The sequence below is a fragment of the Vombatus ursinus genome, unplaced genomic scaffold, assembly GCF_900497805.2.
Source record: "Vombatus ursinus unplaced genomic scaffold, bare-nosed wombat genome assembly UNPS02014847.1, whole genome shotgun sequence".
NCBI classification, from domain to species: Eukaryota; Metazoa; Chordata; class Mammalia; order Diprotodontia; family Vombatidae; genus Vombatus; species Vombatus ursinus.
In genome coordinates this window covers 6,296,208-6,316,516 of record NW_020954625.1, presented here as the reverse complement: position 1 = coordinate 6,316,516, position 20,309 = coordinate 6,296,208, and the positions used below count along the sequence as shown (strand labels likewise).

General features: G+C 41.3%; 1 protein-coding gene across 4 annotated transcripts in view; it reads right to left on the bottom strand.

The window, feature by feature from the left end:
• Positions 1-1,367: 1,367 nt before the first annotated feature.
• The window catches only part of RUFY2 (RUN and FYVE domain containing 2), a 53,684-nt gene continuing 34,742 nt past the window's right edge, over positions 1,368-20,309 (bottom strand). For all 4 annotated transcript variants that reach the window (XM_027840614.1, XM_027840615.1, XM_027840617.1 and 1 more), the window contains exons 14-18: positions 12,546-12,675; positions 12,129-12,223; positions 8,854-8,902; positions 3,990-4,067; positions 1,368-3,898 (exon numbers count right to left, since the gene is read on the bottom strand). In XM_027840614.1, coding sequence (XP_027696415.1) covers positions 3,755-3,898; positions 3,990-4,067; positions 8,854-8,902; positions 12,129-12,223; positions 12,546-12,675 — 496 coding nt within the window. In that variant the 3' untranslated portion in view covers positions 1,368-3,754. The remainder of the gene's footprint in view (positions 3,899-3,989; positions 4,068-8,853; positions 8,903-12,128; positions 12,224-12,545; positions 12,676-20,309) is intronic.

Here is a 20,309-nt window from a genome sequence, read left to right as displayed (position 1 = left end):
CAGTTGTCATTGTGTTGATTTCTTTTCCCAGTATTGTCAGTGAAGCACAGCCATCTTGTAATATTCCTAACACAATTGGCATTTGGACTTTAAAAAAAAATGTGTTAAATAAATTTTAATCTCCGAGGTACTAGGGAAACAAAAAGCAATCTTATGTTTTAGTACAGATTTCAGGGACAGGGTGTGAACTTATAATTAATGTGTAATGTACTTAACATTTAACTACCCAAGTCATATCCAGCATATTTAGAAGAGTGAGTTAGGAAAATGGTAGATCAAGAAGTCTGTGCTACGTAATGGGTGGAAATCCCAAGTGAAACAGTAGGCACAGGGATTTTTCCTGAGGCGTCACCTTCCCTTGTGTGAATTATCCTGATGGTTTCCTGCCCTTTTGCTGAAAGCAAGCTTGCAGTTAATTTTTCTGTGCAAAATATTTCTCAAAAAGAAACAAATGTTAAGATTAGTTCATGTTGTGGTGTTAATGAAAACAAAACAAGTCTTGAATTATGTTTTGTTTTTGCATCTGACATGCCTGAGATGTTAAGAAACACCTTTGTGAGTACACTGTGTGTGGTAAAGAAAGAGGTGCTTTTTACCTTTGTTCCCTTTAGTCAATGTGGATTTTTTTCCCCAAATTTGATAACCTCTCAAATTTTACCCAATACTGTCAACTGTGAACTCAATTGTTGAATTTTGTCACCTGTTTTGCTAGTAATGTTATATTTATGTAATAAATGTCAATGTGGGAGATAATGATGTTGCAGTCTATTCTACAAGGATGTTTGTGTCACTTACTGACTGAATCATAAATATGGGTTACATTAATATATACCTTCTTACTAAAAAATTGAAGAGAAGCCACAGTTGTATTAAACCTTAAATTTAGAGATAAAGAATAGATAACAATAAAATTAAACTTTTTCTTCAGTTTGTGCAAAACGGGAACGATACAAAGTGTGTTACAGGGTAGTTCATATGCCCATGGGGTAGAGGGGGAAGAGTGGTGAACCCTACCTTCTCATAGTTACTGATAAGTTTCCCAACACCTAAATTACCATTAACTACTGTTTACCTTGTCAAAGAAAAGATATGTACTGCCACAGATAAAAACCCCTGAGGGCCATTCTGGTGAAGAAACTTTTATATAATAAACAAGTAACTAATGAACTTTTTTGGATTGGAAAAGGAGATTTCTCTTAAAGAAACTGTATACGTTAAGAATTATGATTTTTTTCAAGGCCTGAACTGATGACTTTAAACCTGAACAAACCATAAAACTGCTGCTTCGTCTATATGCTGTTTAATCTTAAAACTTTTTTGATATAAAAGGTTACCAAGGTTCCCCAATACCCAGTGACAGTAAAGGGTTTCATTAGAGCGAACTATTTGTATTATGTTTATTTACATTTACCCAAAAACGTCACATTAAAAAACACTACAAAGTTAGAACAATTGTAGATTCAAAGATTACTTGTCTTCGTGACAGCCTTAGTGTGACATTTGTGGTGTTTGCCACAGCAATGATTTGTCTAGTGAGGGAAGACCAAGCAATTTTACCTAAAATATATAATCTTATGTTCATTTCACATCAAGGGAGAATGTTTTTAAAGCACAATACAAATGTATATAAAACCAAAATGTATAAGGTCAGAATGATGCATGCAATAATGAAGAGCTAAAAATTGCCTGATCTATGAACCTCAGCATGTGAATATGAATAGATGAATACTTTTGCAATTCTACTGAAGGTACCAAAAATCCTTTCAAAGTTCGGCAACTTACAGAATGTCACAACGTGACAACTGTAACAAGACAATTCGAGGTTCACTTGCTGATCCTGATCCTGAAATGTGTAAGTAACATTTTGAGGTGTTACTGAACTCTTCAAAGCACAAACAACTTCATTAAAAATATCCTTTGGGACTGGATTAGAAGTGGGACTTTTTTCATGGTAACTGAGTAGCTCCCCAACTACCATTTCAGGTCAACAAAAGTAGAAAACCCTTTTGTCTCCTGTAGGACTTCCAAAGGGAATTGGTCCTTTGGGTTCACACTATTGATTTCTCAATAGTGTTCCCAATAACGTCAGAAAAGTAAATTCGTTGTGATCTATAATAAAGTCATAGCAAGCGGAAATGTAAAGTGCTCCGCAAACCTTACAAAGTACGAGGTCAGCTCTACTGAACTAAGCTGCATGAGAGTTAACAATCTGGAATGTAAAATGAAGGTTGGCTATAGAGTTCTGTAAGAAAATGATGGTTAAATTAGAAAACTCCCATTTCTTACATAATTTTATTAGTCAAGACAATTTAAAACCATCCTTAGAAATACTGATTCATTCTCCCTTAAAGGCAGCAATTTAAAACAATTCTACTCTGACTGGCTCATGCTTAAAGCACAAGTGGATTACTGTATATACTCAATTAACAATTTAAAGTATTTTGACCTGACATGGTTCAAGCATAAGCCTCATGATAGTTTGCTTCATACTCAATGATTCCAATAGTATTGGTATTAAAAATACCTAAAGTGTATTTAACACAATACGGCTAACACATTTTTAGGGTTTACCTCAATACTGGCACACCCAAACAGGGGAGAGGAGAAATGGCGCTCGAGAGAACCTTCTATGAGTTTTGGTTCTGTGTCAGTCTGCGCCATCCTCACGTCAGCTACAGAAGCCAGTTTCACAGCCATTCATGATTGCCCTAATGTTGCCGCCCCCCCTTTCATAATGACAAACAGAATTGGAACGTTCCTACATTTGTATAAAAAGGTTGGGGTGACTGGTAAGTCAAAGACTGAAAGGTGCACACCTGATACTGTGGGCTGAAAAAGAACTGCCCCCAAGTCCCAGGGAGGTAAAAAAAAAAAAAAGTGAAGCTGGGTGTTAACTTCCAACAAGTCTAGTGCAACAGTCCCCTCCCCCTTGGAGAAAAAAGCTTCTGTTGGCAGTAGCAGCTATTATTAAAAGGTAGGTAGAAGAAGAAAACTTGAAACTGTTTTGGAGGAATGAGAAGTTGGCAAGTAAACATGATAAGTAATTACCCTAATATGCTATTATAACTATAACTCAATTGTTCACAGCCAGTACATAATTGTGATGAAAAAAATATATACCAGTTCTTGGTATAACTGGTCTGTAAAATAGAAACATTGTAAAATTGATTTTTTCTTATGTACGGTATTTTTATGAGAACTATGAAGCTTATAAAGTGCATTTAAAAAGAATTGCAGGCACCATCAAAAAATGGCAACTCTTTTGAATCAATTAGGCAGAATATAACAAGCCCAGTATTTTGGAAAGGTCTGAGATAAGGCAAAAATTTTGTTATTGTGTATATCTATGTGGCCTTTAAAAGACCTCCATTTTCTTGCTTATTAAACTTGTTACCCTATCAGCTCATTATGAATTACGTCTAGTTATTTTCACTGTTACTTAAATTAACATTAAAAGAAATGTGCCTAGCCTGTTGAAAATGTGATGTTTGCAAGGATAGTTAAAAGATATTTTACAAAGGCATTTTACTTAGAAATTAAAAGCATTAGAAAATAAAAAGTAAATTTACATCTACCTCAGAATTTCTGTAGTGTTTGAGTTAATAGGGTACAACTTTTGGTCTGTGAGCATGTACACATGAAGCATATCAAGAAGAGCCAGAAGTTTCTGAAACTATGGTGAGGACAGCTTAAACAGTTGTACGTCTAATATGCACACTCTCAACCACCCCAGTCAGGATGTACTTTACAAGTCTCAGGGCACATTTGATGAGCATCTCTGAATCAGCAGAGCATGACAGGAATCACAGACTCGAACAGGCTTCGGTGACGAAGGCAAAGGTAGTTCGTTGTCAGAGCAGGCATTACAAAAAATTTCCCCACAATTTCTACAATGGTGCTTTTAAAAAAACGGGAAAAAAATTTTATAAACCCGAAATCAAGGCTTGATCCCTCATTTATCAGAATACAATTTTCCCCTTCTAGCTTACCTTTCTTTTAGAAAGTGAGAATTCTGTTTCACATAATTTACAGTGTGTGGCTTCTTCGTCTTTCAACCAAACCTGACCCTAGGAGGAGGAGAAGGGAGAGTCATGGTCCTTCCACACCTTCAGAAGCCTATACGACACATTCATGTCGACTATCGCTACTGCAACCATGTACAGGTATCCCTGAATGTGTAAGGGCAGGGACTACTGAACATGCACCATTTTAGTGGGTGATTAGATGCCGGATGAATTGGGGGAAAAACAGCCCTCTAAAAGGTATGTTATCTAACCCATAAGACAGGTAGGCGGCCTCAGATAAAACTACCTGGTTGGAGAAACTGTCTAACCACAGGGTTATATACCTGAACTCTGCCTTCGGTTTCTAGACTGTAAGGGAAAAGACTAAAGCTAAGGAATATATTCCCTCTTGCCTTTCTGTACTGAGCCACACAACAAAACTAGCACTGCCCAGTGCAGTGGGCTAGTTAAATTAAGCCAACTAGCTTTTGTCAGGTGCCTACTATATTCGAGGCATTATGTTAACCACCGAGGATACAAAGTAAAGATAAACAACAGTCCCTGCCCTCATGGAGCTGACAGTCCAGCGGGCCAATAGTTTGGCACCATGAATGTTCAAGGACATAACAGCCGATAGGTGGAAACAAACCACCAAGTGAATGACTAAAAACACTTGGGGCGGGAAGGGCATCAGCAGTCCCTCTGTTCCAGCAAATCCAGGGCTTCCTCTGTCACGTTCTCCACGACCAGCGGGCGCTCAGCTTCCACTTAGTGAAGGAGCCAAACTACTTCCCTAGGCCCATTCTGCTTTTACACAGCTGTTAGTTTTGTCTTCTAAGGAGTCAAAATCTGCCTGTTTTAACTTACTTCAGATGCACGTTCTGTTCCAGCTAAATTGGCCAAATGTTCCCCACCTGTCATACCTTTTCCCATTTCCATGCTTTTGCCTAGGCTGTGCCCTGTATCTGGAAGACTCTCTTCCTCACTAATGCCTCTTGAAATCTCGACATCCAGAGGCAGCTAGGTGGTGCAGTGGATGGAGCACCGGCCCTGAAGTCATGGAGGACCTGAGTTCAAATCCGGCCTCAGACCAAACACTTGACACTTACTAGCTGTGTGACCCTGGGCAAGTCACTTAACCCCAATCGCCTTAGGAAAAAAAAAATGAAATCTCAATCTCCAGCACCACCTGCCTTACCCGATTCCCCACTTAACTTCCCCCATGCTTTGACATTGCTTTCTATTGTGTACATATTATATATTTACTTGTATGCATGTTTTCACCAGCAAAATGTCAGTTGCCTGAGTAAAGGCACTTTTGTGTCTAACCTTGCATTTCCAGCATCTGGCTGTTGTTTCAGTCATGTTTGATTCTCCATGACCCCACTTGGGGTTTTCTTGGCAGAGATACTGGGGTGGTTTGCCATTTCCTTCTCCAGCTCATTTTACAGATGAGGAAACTGAGGCAAACAGGGTGAAGTGACTTGCCCAGGGTCACTAGCCAGTAAGTGTCTGAGGCCAGATTTGAACTCAGAAAGACTCATCTTCCTAACTTACTTTAAATATATGACATCAATCCAACAAACAATCATTAAGGGTTAACTACATGCCAAGCACTGTACTAGAGCTGGGTGTACAAAGACAAAAATGAAGCAGGTCTTGTCCTTGAGGAGTTTACATTCTACTATGGAGATACAACAGAGATACAGAGAAGTAAATAGAAGGTAATGTGTTGTTTCCTTGGTGTTTGTATTTTTATTTGAACTTAAGACAGTGTACAGGTATGGCTCCTCATTCCCCCGAACACTGGTACCAATCTCCCTGAGCTTCCCTAGGAGGCTATAAAAAGCCTTCACTTACACTATGGTAGAAAGTTGGGAGGAAAAGGAGGGGACCTTTATGATGACAATTTTTTTTTTAAAAGGAGGGGACAATTTTTAAAAATTAAGGAGTAAGATACAAAAAGTTGTGGTTTTTTTTAAAGCATTATAAAATTTACATGTAAGCAATCCTACTACGTTCCCCTTTTGTAGGGCCAGGCAGCCTTCACAGAGGCACATAACTTCCTGTAACAATGACATTATACAGTATCTGGAATGATTCTTAGAATTGGACAATCAGAGTCTTAAAGACACTGTGAGACTTTGGAGGTGTTATCCTCCAACATGCTTAGGCTGCCCGATCAGGCACACACACAAAATTTCCTTTGGGAGCAATGATCATCAATCAATAAGCATTCAGGAAATAAGCATCTGTGTGCCAGGCACTGGGCGAATCAGTGTCAGGAATACAGATATAAAAAAGGAGCCAACACAAAACAGGAAGCTGTGAAGGGGCAGTGGGACTGGGGTGGGGAAGGTCACCAACATGAGGCCTCATGGAGAAGTCAAGCAAGTCCCAAAGCAGTGCAGCCAAGTGAGAAATGAGATGTTCTGGGGCAGCTAGGTGGCACAGTGGATAGAGCACTGGCCCTGGATTCAGGAGGACCTGAGTTCAAATCCGGCCTCAGACACAACACTTACTAGCTGTGTGACCCTGGGCAAGTCACTTAACGACTGCTTCCAAAAAAATAAAAAAGCCCCGATTCCTCACAGTAACAGTGTGCTCCTCCACATCTGCTGGAAGGTGGACAGAGAGGCCAGGACAGTGCCTCCAGCCCAGACAGAAGACTTGCTCTCACGACTGTGCTGGGGCCTATGATCGATGCCAGGGCTGCGTCCTGTCAGCAGCACCTAGGTACATGGTGGTGCCACCACACAGTTCATGACGGGCATGCAGATTCCTACAGATGTCAACATTATTGTATTTCACAATTGAGTAGAAGGGGGTTTCATGAACACCACAGAATCCCAGAGTTGGAAGACAGCAACTGGGCACCAGAATCTCTCACTGCCAATGGAGAAAATGTGGCCAAGGAAACCGGAGAAAAGCCAGAGACTGCAAAATCAGTGCAACATAAACAACTTTTCCTTGCTATCTCGGCTTGGAGAGTGAAGGGCTGCCTCTCTCCATCCATATTTTCAGTACCTCTGTCAGGTCATAACCAGCCAGATCCAAATACTCCAACCACTGTTAACTCCTCCAATCCTCCACAAACCCCAACCCATTCCCAAAGCTGGGACTAACCCTTCCTTTTCCAAGCCACCTAGGAGGGTTCCTGGAGCTATCTGGCCTCGTTGCCAGCATTCTGGAGGCTTTTACATCAGATGGAAGCATCCCCAGGCATAGAACCACATGAATTCTCTGGGGAAAAAATGTGAGGGTAGAAAATGGCATTCTTTGACCAAGACCATGATGGGGGTAAGGGAGCAAAAAGGAGAATGCAGCAATACTTTCTATATTGTTTTGTCTTTGATTGTTCCATAGGCAGCAAAATACTTTGTAACTGAGAGTTTTTGTTATTGTTCAGTCATTTTCAGTCAGGTCTGATTCTTCATGACCCCATTTGGGGTTCTGTGGCAAAGATACTGCCATTTCCTTCTCCAGTTTATCTTACAGATGAAGAAACTGAGGCAAACAGGGTTAAGCGACTTGCCCAGGATCACTCAGCTAGTAAATGTCTGAGGCCAGATTTGAAATCAAGAAGATTCCAGGCCTGGTGCTGTATTCACTCACTGCCCTGCATTAACCTGCACACAAATGGAAGAGAACTGAGGCCAGAAAAAGATCCTGTTTGGTCAGAAGTTGCTGCATTGTTACAGGGAGTTATGTGCCTCTGTGAAGGCTGCGCTGCCTCTACAGAAAGGGGAAGATAGTAGGACTGCTTACATGTAAATTTAATAATCCTCAATAAACCCCACAACCTTTTTATATTTTTTCTCCTTATTTTTATTTTTTTGGAGGCAATTGGGATTAAGTGACTTGCCCAGAGTCACACAGCTAGTAAATGTCAAGAACTCGAGTCCTTCCGACTCCAGGCCCAGTGCTCTATCCACTGTGTCACCTACCTGCCCCTGTTCTTCTTCTTTTTTTTTAACTTAGCTTCTTTTTTTTTGTTTGTTTTATTAATTTGTTTTTAGTTTTCAACAATTACTTCCCTTAGGCTTTTGAGTTTTAAATTTTTCTCTCCCTCCTTCCCCACCTCCCTCCCCATGATGCCCTGTTCTTTTTTTTGTTTGTTTGTTTGCTTTTTTTTTTAAGGCAGCTGGGGTTAAGCGACTTGCCCCGGGTCACACAGCTAGTAAATGTCAAGTGTTTGGTCTGAGGCCAGATTTGAACTCAGGTACTCCTGACTTCAGGGCCGGTGCTCTATCCACTGAGCCACCTAGCTGCCCCCCTGTTCTTCTTAATTGTTAAAAAAAAAAAATTGTCATGACCATAATGGTGCCCTCCTTTCCCTCCCAACTTTGCATCACAGATGTAAGTTCTGTTGGCCCAATTCTCTCAGAGGCTGATCCGAAGGATCATTATAATTTTAGGAAACAAAATCCTGAGAACTGACACTTTTTCATCCCAAGCACAGGTAGATTCAAAATACTGAGTATGAACTTCAATGGGTGGAGGGTGTTGTTTTGTTTCAAATGTTTCACTGATTGGTTTTATTCTTTATACCATAATCATTTCCCACTATCCAACATCCACACTAACCTTCCTGAATATGAAACAAAGAAACCCCACTCAAGTGTAGCTGTCTTGACACAGTGATCATGACTGACATAAGACTACAGAATATTTCACACTCTAGAGAAAGAAAGGGAACACAGCATCTCATATGATACCAACACTGGTCACAGCATTTGATTTGAATTGTCTTTTAATTAATACTTCTTCTTTGTGTACCTAGGCTTCATATTTTATGCACACAACATTAATCCAGATCAGTTTCTGAAGGGAAGAGATTTCTACTGACCTGTAATGCCTTGTTGGCTTCTTTTATATCTTCTATTTTAAGTTTCGATCTAAAAGAGATTAGAAAGAGGTCAACATTGGCTTCTGATGCTTAATGACAATGATCCCCTAGAAAAGTGACTGGGTATCTGGACCATCTCATTTTACAGAAGAAGAAAAGGAGGCCCGGGGAGGTTTAGTGACCTGTCTCAGCTCACCCTAGTGGTGCTGGTCAGAGGCAGGATTGGAAACGAGGCCCTCTGACCCCAGGGCTGGTCCTCTTAATAGTACTGGTACTATCTACTTCACAAGGACTCTTTGAGAATCAAAGAAGAGAATTTATGTGTCACATTTTGTAAAATATGAAGTGTTTCTCATTTGCAGACAGCCCTCACTGCCCCTACTACGTCTCATCTTCTACAGGGTAAACAGACCCTCGGCAGAATCTCTAGTCCCCCCCACTGTACAAGTCACCACCCTTCTTTACTTATTCAGGATTATCAGAATTTCAGAATTGGAAGAAGTCTCAAAGGTGATTAGTTCAACCTTTGGCACTATAAAAACCCTCTCTACAATATCCCTGACAAGGGCTCAGGCCTCTCCAACTCCTGCATTCTGACTAGGGGACTTGGATATACACACCAATGCTCCCTCCAATACCTTTCTATCTCCCAGTTCCTCAAGTCACCCATTTCCAATGACCTACACACAGTGATACAAAGAGATGGTCACACTCTGGATCTGGCCATCACCCACAAATGGACCACTTCCATGTTCATGAACTCCAAAATTCCTTTATCTGATTCTACCTCTTTCTCTGCTTCTCGACCCCCAGCCTTGTTCTTTGTCCTCCTGATGACCTCAACCCCTCATTCTTTCTGAACCATTAATTACCCCTGCATGAGCGACGTTCTCTTCCCTCCCCTATCTTGGTGAACAAGCCCAACCCTAAGATATGCTTTTCTCTACAGCCCCTGACTCCTTATCCTTAAGATGATTTTGCTCTTCCAAACCCCATCCTTCTCTTCTCCTCACTCACTGCTGAATGACGATGGAGAATATCACAAAACTGTACTGGGTGGGATCCACCACAAATTCATATTGCACAATTTCAGCTGGGCCCTCACTATGGCTAGGCAATCCTTTTACACTTCCCTAATTAAGCCCTGGTCCCACTTACCACAGTGGCTTTTCCAAACCTTCTCATCTCTCCTCCAAAAGTCATTCACAAAGAGCTGTTCCTCCTCACATCACACAGATGCCTTCTGCCACTATTTCCTACTTCACCCCTATTTCACATGACCAGATGGTCCTCGCTGAGTTAAGCCCTCTAAAAGCACAAGTGGGTAGACTGTCCCCCTCCATCCTCCCTTACTCTCCCCCTCAGTCTCTCTTTATGTACTGGCTGCTTCTCTACCACTACAAACAGGCCAGTCACTCTGCCCACCCCTGCTCCCCATTCTCACACTACCCTCATTTAATCCAAGCATCTCCACTAGTTCTTATTCCTTCTCTCTCTTAACTAATGGGGTGAAACTCCTTGAGAAGGCTGTCTACAATGGGCACTTCTGCCCGCCTTTCTTCGCCCTCTCTTCCTAACTCTACATTCTGGCTTCCAACCTCATCATGGAGCTGAAAATATTCTCTCCACAATTATCAATGATTTCATAGTTGCCCAGTCAAAAGGCCTTTTCTCCATCCTCACCCTTCTTGACCTCTCTACAGACTTTGATGTGTACATCTGATACAGACGGCTTGCTTATAACCCTCATCTCCTCGGTATTGTCTCCTAAGCTTTCAAGACGCTGCTGCTCTCCTATGGTTCTCTTCCTACATAGCTGACCCCTTCTCTTCAGTCTCCTTTCCTGGCTCTTCAGGTCACACTCACTGGCCAGGAGTCCAGTCCCTGAGGGCTTGGTCCTGAGTCCACCTCTCCCTCTAAACTATTTCATTTGGTGATCTCATCAGCTCCCATGGCTTCAATTCTATGCCAGAAAACTCTCAGATTTACTCATCAGTCACCTCCAGTATCATATCTCCAGCTACTCTTTAAACATCCTAACTGAACATCCTATAGATATAGTAAATTCAACACGTCCAAACTGAACTTTCCCCCCACACTATCCCCTGTTCCTAGCTGCCAAGGGTACCCCTATCCTTCTGGTCACTACTCAGATGTGAACAACCTAGATGTCTGTCTCCACTTTTCACTCTGTCATCCCCCCCCACACAGCCAATCAGCGGTCAGTCCTGTCCTTTCTGTCTTTATAACATGGTTCACATTATGTCCCCTTCTCTCCTCTGACAACACAGCCGCCAGTGCAGGTCCTGCTCACGTCAGCCGAGGCCATCCCAACAGCCTGCTGCTCCATCCCCCGGCCTCCACTCTCGTCCCACTCCAATTCATCATCTGCTTGGCTGTCAAACTGATCTTCCCAAAACACAGCTTCTGACCATATCATTTCCTATATTTAACACTCTGATGGCTCCCTTTTACTTGCTGGATCAAACAGAAGATCCTGTTTGCCTTTCAAAGCCCTTCCTCACCTGGCCTCTCCCCACCTTTCTAGTCTTCTTACACCTCACACTCCCCATGTACTCAGCAACTGAGTGACACCTGCCTCCCTGCTGTCCCTCCTCCTCACCCCTGACTCCTGGCTTCCCTGGCTTCATTCACGTTTCAGCTCAAGTTCCACCTTCTACAGGAAGACTTTCCCAATCCTCCTTCATCTTGGTGCCTTCCCTCTACTCGTCCCCAGTTTCTCCTGTCTGGAGCTCCTTTGTACAAAGCTGCTGGCAGCTGCCTTCCCCAGCAGACTGAGCTCCCTGAGAGCAGGAACTTTGTGTTCTTTACCTTTTTTGTATTCCCAGTTCTTAGCACAGAACCTGGCACACAGTAGGTGTTTATTAAATAGTAGTGACTTAGGTGTTTATTAAATAGTAGTGACTGACTGGTCATTGAGCCTTTTCTAGAAGCTCTCCAGAGAAAAAATGTCCCTAAAACATGGCACCCCAAACCAGACACAATCCTGAGCACATGCTCTCACTAAGGGAGAACAGAATCAGAGGAGAATCCTAGTGAAGTTATGTACCTGCCTAATTTATAGCTTTCCTCTAAAAACTAAAAACTGAATTTCATTCAACATAGTTCACCTTACCCTAGGATCACTTTTAGGTTTTCCATTTTGTTGAAATAGTTGAGCTGCTTCTTCCCCCCCAATCTGTTCTTTGTTGGTTCTGAACAGTTATATACTTTTAAGAATTAACTATTTAAAGAAAGTAAAAAAGAAAAGTTACTCGCTAAGCTTGTTGCCAAGTTCTTGAAGGGCTTGTTCCTGGTCCTGATATATTTTTTTCAACTGTTGGTTTTCATTCTGGAGACTCAGAAATTCCTTCAGAAACAATTTTTAAAAAGATGTCTTAAAACAAAGAAAACATTGCATGGTCTATATTCCATTATTTGGCAACACATTCTAAGTTTTAAGCAAAAAAGAATGTTCCCATAGGTGTACAACTATTTCATAACAGGTATATTCTACCTATGGCTTTCTTTTCATTTTAGCAAAATATTTACACAAAAAAACATTTCATATGCCCAATAAGTTCTGTTATCATGGCTGGCTGTGAAAACGACTGTTTCTAATTTTTCTTGAAAATACATCTCCTTCTAAACAGAACAGCTGAAATAAAATTTAACATTTTACCACGATTTACTTTTTTAAGACTAATGATTTGTTGCGTCTCATTTCTCAGATGAGACAGAGCATCATTCTCCTTTTGAAGATCCTCTTGCAAAGTTTGCCTCCATTCCTTTTCGATCTTCAAATCGGTTTCCAACTGAGCCCTTCGGTCACAAACAGAAACAAAACATCAAGGCTCAGGACAGTTAGTGACACTGGATTTAGAAGTTCATCAAGTTCAGAAAATAGCAAAGACAAGCAGGACAATTTGTTAATACTGTTTTAAATTTCACACACTTAAAAAGTAAATCTGTGCAGAAGTTTATTTTCATATACAATCCTTTTTTGTGTTCTTTATTTGCTGTTTTTAAATTCACAATTAAAATAGATGATAATAATAATAATTAGCATTTATGTAGCATTTTAAGGTTTGAAAAGCTCTTCATAGATGGCCAGTGCTATTTCCTCCAGAAATTATTTGTGGCTTAGAACATATTGTTTCTATATGATATTGAAGTATGAAGAAAAAGCAAATATAGTGTTATAAGAAAATTGGTTTGTAGGATCACAAATTTAGAGCCCGAAGAAACTGGAGAGGTGTCCTAGGAAACGAAAGCCCAAAACGCTGATAGGCAGAGGTAGGACTTGAAATCAGGTCACCTGAGACAACCCTACACACATCCCCTCTCTAGACCGAGCCTCGAATGCCCTTGCAGAAGCTCTGGCTTCTGTTCAGGCCCTTCCTATATGAGGCAATGCCTGATTCTCTCAGTTGCTGGGACTCTTCCCCCTTGCAAAATAATTTGAATTTAATTTTTATATATCGATTTACTTATCTACGTTCATGATGTTTCCCTCCAGAGCAGGGACGTTTCATTATTTTCTGGTGTCTCCAGTGCCAAACAGAGCCTTGCACACGCGCTCAGTAAATGCTTGCTGATCTTGACCCTACCGTTAACGCTTCCTTCCTGCCTGCTTCCTGCCACTCTCACCTTGAAAAACTCCAATCTTGATCACTCCCACGATCCACTGTATCCATTCCTACTCACTGGGCTGCTGAGCCCTGGGGCTGCAAATGGTGGTTATCAAATCTCCACTGGACCTGGCCACAACCAAGCAATCTTTCATTCCTCCCCAGGTGACTCCCAATCACCGGTGGTCTTCTCTGCAGTTCCAAGCCCACTCTTACTTCCTGAAGGCTCCCACAGCATCCCTCCCTCCATCTTCGTAACACACCCTCCACTCGCACTACTGAAAGGTGAGAAACCATTCGCTCTGCAATTGCTCTTCTCTCCTCGACTTTCCTTAGCATCCTGAGCTATTCTCTCTGCTTTTATTCCAGCAGTTTCTAATGAAGAGACCTTTGGAGATGTCTTAGATGCTTGTATTGCTGGGAAGGGTTAAGTTTATCAATATTAGTCATCACACAACGTGGCTGTTATTGTGTACAACTTTCTCCTGGTTCTGCTCACTTCACTCAGCATTGGACCATACAAGTCTTTCCAGGTTTTTCTGAAATCAGCCTGTTCATCATTTCTTATAGCACAATAGTATTCTAGTTCTTCTTTCTTGCCAGGACCAACCCTTGTATGTGCACCTTTAATCCCATCATCTTCCTCTGTCTCTCTCAGCAATTTTTTTTTTTGCAAACATCTCATCTTCTTTAATCTTTTTCTATCTAGTGATTTCTTCTGCCTAAAAACATTCATATAGATCTCCTCATCCTTAAAAAAACCCCATTTTGGCCCTATCATCCTCATGGGCTATCACCTTTTCTCTCTCCTCTCTAGAACAGCCAAACTCCTAGAAAAAGCTACACACACAAATTGCCCCCACTTCCCCTCCTTTTGATACTCTGCCCTTTAGAATCTAGTTTCTAGCCTCATCACTCAATTAAAACTGTTCTCTTCAACTTTACCAATAATCTCTTAATTGCCAAGTCTGATGGCTTTTTGTTAATCCTCATCCTTCCTGACCTCAACATTTATTAAGTTTCTACTATGTGTGAAGCATTGCTGACAAGCCTTCTCTTCTCTTGGTTTTTGTAATACTGCTTTCTCCTGATTTTCCCCCCAGCTGTCTAAGTTTTGTTCTGTCTCCTCTGCTGGATCATCACCTGTATCACATCCCCTAAATGTATGTACACCCCAAAGCTTTGTCATTTGTTTTCTCTTCTCTCCCTATACTCTCTCAATGACCTCCTCAGCTCTTTTGAGTAATTATCACTTTTGTGCTGATGGCACTCAGACCTCTCCGTCAAACCCTAGTCTCTTTCCTGAGTTCCAATCACACATCAACTATGATGCCTATGACATTTCAAATCGTGTCCCACAGGCATCTCAAACATGTCCAAACTCATTATCTCTGCTCCCCCTGCCCCAACCTACCCCTCTTCTGAACCTCCCCCTTCCTGTTGCTGGCTCCGCCATTTTTCCAATTGCCCAGGTGCACAACCTTGGCATCATCCCTAACTCTTACTCTTCTATATAGCCAGTCAGTGACACAATCTTGTCAAGACTTTCACAACATACGTCCCTTTTCCTCCACTCTCATGGCCTCCTAGTTTAAATTCTCATCGTCTCTAACCTGCAATGCTGAAATGGTTTTTGAGTCAGTCTCAACCTTCTCCAAACCACTCCCCACACAGATGCTCAGTGATGTCCCTAAAGCAAACATCTGATCGTGTCATTCCCCTACTGAATCAACTCCAGTGGCTCTCTGTGGTCTCAGAGTTAAATATAAATGTCTTTCTGCTGCCCCTCACACCTGGAGTGCACTCTTTCATTGGTGCCTTTGAGATGCTCAGGTGCTGCTTCTACATAGAGCCTTTTCTGACTCCCCCCTCCCCACCACCATCAGTACCTTCCCTCCCAAACTGCCTCCTATTTATTTCGGATATACTTATGTATGTATGTGTTGTCTCCTCTATCAGAGTGTAAGCTCCCTAAGGGCACGTATTGTTTCATTTGTGTCTTTGTCTCCTCCTCTCCTGGAACAAAGAGCTTAACAAACATTTGTTGGTTGATTGGTTGTTAATAAATGCTTGTTAAAACTCTGAGGTACATTTCTAAAATATATAGAGAATTAAGTCAAATTTATAAGAATACAAGTCATTCCCCAATTGATAAATGGTCAAAGGATATGAACAGGCAGTTCTCAGATGAAGAAATTAAGGCCATCTATAATCATATGAAAAAATACTCTAAATCACTATTTACTAGAGAAATGCAAATCAAAACAACTCTGAGGTATCACATCACACCCATCAGACTGGCAAAGATGACAAAACAAGAAAATGATAAATGTGGGAAAATTGGAACACTACTGCATTGCTGGTGGAGTTGTGAAATGATCCAACCATTTTGAAGAGCAATTTGGAACTATGCCCAAAGGGCTACAAAAATGTGCATACCCTTTGACCCAGCAATAGCACTTCTAGGGCTATATCCCAAAGAGATCATAAAAATGGGAAAAGGACCCACATGTACAAAAATATTTATAGCAGCTCTTTTTGTGGTGGCAAAGAATTGGAAATTGAGAGGATGCCCATCGGTTGGGGAATGGCTGAACAAGTTGTGGTATATGAATGTAATGGAATACTATTGTGCTATAAGAAATGACGAACAGGCTGATTTCAGAAAATCCTGGAAAGACTTGTATGGTCTGATGCTGAGTGAAGTGAGCAGAACCAGGAGAACGTTGTACACAATAACAGCCACGTTGTGTGATGACTAATATTGATAAACTTAACCCTTCCCAGCAATACAAGGATCTAAGACATCTCCAAAGGTCTCGTGATGGAAAATGCTATCCACATCCAAAGAAAGAACTATGGAATTTGAATGCAGATTGAAGCATACTATCTGCTATTTTTTTTCTCTTTTGTTGAGTTTTGTTTCCTCTTTCTGGTGGTTCCTCCTATTGGTTCTAATTCTTACTTACAAGATCACTAATGTGAAAATATGCTTAATAGGAATGTATATGTATAGCCTATATCAGATTGTGCACCATCTTGGGGAGGGTGGTGGAGAGGAAGGGGGAGAAAAATTTTAAATTCAAAAGCATATGGAAGTGATTGTTGATAAATCAAAATAAATTAATAAAAAAATTTTTAAATAAAACTCTGAGGTACCACTTCACACCTATCAGATGTGCTAATATGACAAAAAAGGAAAATGATGGATGTTGGAGGGGATGTGGAAAAACTGGGACACTAATGCACTATTGGTGGAGTTATGAACTGATCCAATTTGGAACTATGCCCAGGGGGCTATAAAACTGTGCAAACCCTTGAATTCAACAATGCCATTGCTAGGTCTACATCCCAAAAACTTGAAAAAAAAAGGGGGGGGGAGGAACCTCTTTGTACAAAAATATTTATAAGGGGCAGCTAGGTGGCACAGTGGATAAAACACTGGCCCTGGAGTCAGGAGGATCTGAGTTCAAATCCGGTCACAGACACATAACACTTACTAGCTGTGTAACTCTGGGCAAGTCATTTAACCCCAATTGCCTTGCAAAAAAAAAAATTATAGCAGTTTTTTTTGTGTTGACTAAGAACTGGAAATTGAAGGGATGCCCATCAACCAGGGAATGGCTAAACCAGCTGTGATATGACTGTAATGGAATATTATTGTGCTAGATAAGCAGGATGATTTCAGAAAAACCTGGAAAGACTTACGTGAACTGATGTAAAATGAAGTGAACAGAACCAGAAAACTTTATACACAGTGACAGCAACACTGTTCAATGAAGAACTGTGAATGACTTAGCTATTCTCAGCAGTACAATGATCCAAGAAAATCCCAAAGGACTAATGATGAAACATACTATTCTCTACGCCTCTAGAAAAAGAACTGATAGTGTTTGAACACAAACTGAAGCATGCTATTTTTCACTTCCTTTCTTTCATTTTTCTTTTATGTGAGTCTTCTTGTACAAAAAGATTAATATGTAAATGTTTTACATGATTGCACATGTATAACCTATATTGTTATCAGGGAAGGGGGAAAGGAGAGAGGAAGGACAAAATTTGTCCTTTAAAAAAAACAAATGTTAAAAAAAATTGATTCAACATGTAATTGGGGGAAAACAAAATATATTTTTAAAAAATAAATGCTTGTTAAAGGAATGAACAAAAAGAATAACATAGGTATCCCCTCACATAATACCAATTACTTGTATTTTTTTATTTTAATCACCACAGGGTCCCACCTTATCTTAAAAGTCAGAGAAATTTGGAGACACTATGTGACAGCCTACCAATTTACACCACAAATCAGAATGCCCAGGGTCTCTGCTATCTAACTGCAATCAAATTTAAAAAGCCATAAATCTGAAATATCTACAAAGGACACTAGCTATTGATCAAGCCCATCACCACAGGGAACACAGAATCAGCAAGCACTATTTCTGCCCAACATTTTTGGATAAAAGCTCATTTCAGAACACCCATAGAAGGTGAAGTAAGGATTGGATGTTCAATCCTTAAGCTGAATGTGCTCTCTCCTTGTGTCCAAGGACACAGTAAACAAATTATACAGATGCTACAAAGCAGATATAATGGGAAGAGGACAGTAAGTTCGAGTGACAGAAAAAGTACAAAAAGAAAGAAAAAGTATTAGCTCACAAAATTAGAAGAATGAAGACAGTCTGAGACTGGCAACCGCCCAGAACAATTCCTGAAACTCTACACACTGTCATGATACCTCTACAGGGTAAACAATATAGAGCCAAGACTTAGCATTGGAGGTGACCCTCAGATGCCACCTGATCCATGCTTCACATTTTAAAGATGAGGAAACTGAGACATAGAGTGACCAAGTGGGGTGCCATCACTGGAGAACATCTATATGAAGCAGGATTTGATCCCAGGTCTTCCTGACTCCAGGGCTATCACTCTAGCATTTATATAGCTCTACAAGGTTTGTAAAGCACTTTATAAACGTTATCCAATTTTATTCACACAATAACTCTATGGAATGAGTATTCGAGATGAGTCTCATAGACATTAAGTGATTTGTTCAAAATCTCACAGCGAGTAATTGAGGCAAGAATCAAACTCAGGCAGGGCTTCCTGACTGCAAGCCCAATGCTTTCCTTCCTATGCTAGGCTGTTTCCCGTGTTTCAAAAGTGTGATGATTTTGTCACTTGTTTAACACCCTATGATTTAGAAATGGAAGGCACCTGAACAATCACCTGATCTGGGGGTTCCTAACCTCTGGGGTTAGGTCCAAGGACCTCTGCATAGATGAAGTTGGGGTCCATGAAGTTGGATGGGGAAAATATATTTTCTTTCACCAATTTCAATTATTAATTTTAAAAGAAAACAATATGATTCTGAGAAGGGTTCACAGGTTTCACCAGAGTGACTGCCAAAGAGGTCCATGTCCCAACAAAGGTTAAGAACTCCAGATGTAATCCAATCCCCTTGTTTTGGAGATGAGGAAACTAAGGCCCAGAAACGTCAGCTGATTTGTAAGAGGTCACACAGACATGTAGTAGCAGAAGCTGGATTCAAATTCAGATCTTCTGACTTCAAATCCAGTGCCCTTTACGCTCTAGGACACTCCCTCCTTATTGAGTAGCTACTATACAAGGTTCTGAAACTGGTACAAACTTGAATAAGACAGACCTTGAATCAAGCAGCTTACAGCATAGTAGAGGGATGAGCTGTTTGTGCTGGAAGAGACAAAATTTAAAGAAGACACTTCTCCTGCCCTTGTGAAGATTCCAGTCTCATAAGACGTATCTGTTAATACGAGGCAGGAAGTGCTAAGACATGAGATGTGCTTGTCACATGACTGAATTCAATTATAAAGGTTAAGTGACTTGCCTATTAATCTCAACAGCCCTTACAGATGCACTTGCTTAACTGACCCCCAAAGGTAGCCTCTGCAGCATCTGTTCCAAAACACCGTTCTTCTTCTCCAACCCTTCCTTTGAGCAGGGGACTCTGACTCATACTTTACTGAAACATCTGACGCTCTTCATCACGAGCTTCCTCTCCCCATTTCTAGTGCTTGAATATCCTCAATTCTCTCCTCTGTTCCAGCCTCAGAAGAACCCACACCCTCAAGGAGTTTGCTCCTCCCTCCTTTCCACCAGTCGGTCTCTCTTCATCCCCTGGCTCCTTCCCTGCTGCCTACAAACACGCCCAAACCGCCCTGCCCTTTGGTAGCCTTCACCTAAGCCTACCATTTCAGATGCCGTTTCCTCTCTTCCTCTTTCCTTTCACAGCCTTTCACCTAGAAATGGTTATCTCTGCTGTCTTCATTTCCTCCCACCCCACTCACAATCTGGCTTCTGACCACTGGCTCCACCACTTGGTCTCTCCAAAAAATTACCAATAATCCCCTTAATTGCTAAATCTAGAGGGTTTTTTCTCAATTTTCAACCTTCTGAACGTCTCCATGGCATTTGAAACGGATGACCAGCCACTCCTGCTGGATTTCTGTGATGATGCGCTGTCCTGGTTTTCCTCCTACCCGCCTGGTTGCTCTAGCCACACATCCCATCACGTGTACCCTGGACAGCCAAAGACTCTGTCCCAGGTCTTCTCTTCTTTCTAGACAGATGATTCAATAAGCTACATACTTAGCCCTAATCTCTCTCCAAAACTCCATTCCCACACCCCAAAAGACTACTGCATGCCTGCACCTCAAACACATCCTGTCTACCATGGGACTCATCTCTCTCCTGCTCCCCCCAGTGTCTTCTGTCAAGGGCATTGCCACCCTTCCAGTAGCCAAGGTCACCTGTGATGTGCTTTCCTCTTCTCCTCCTGCCCCCACACCC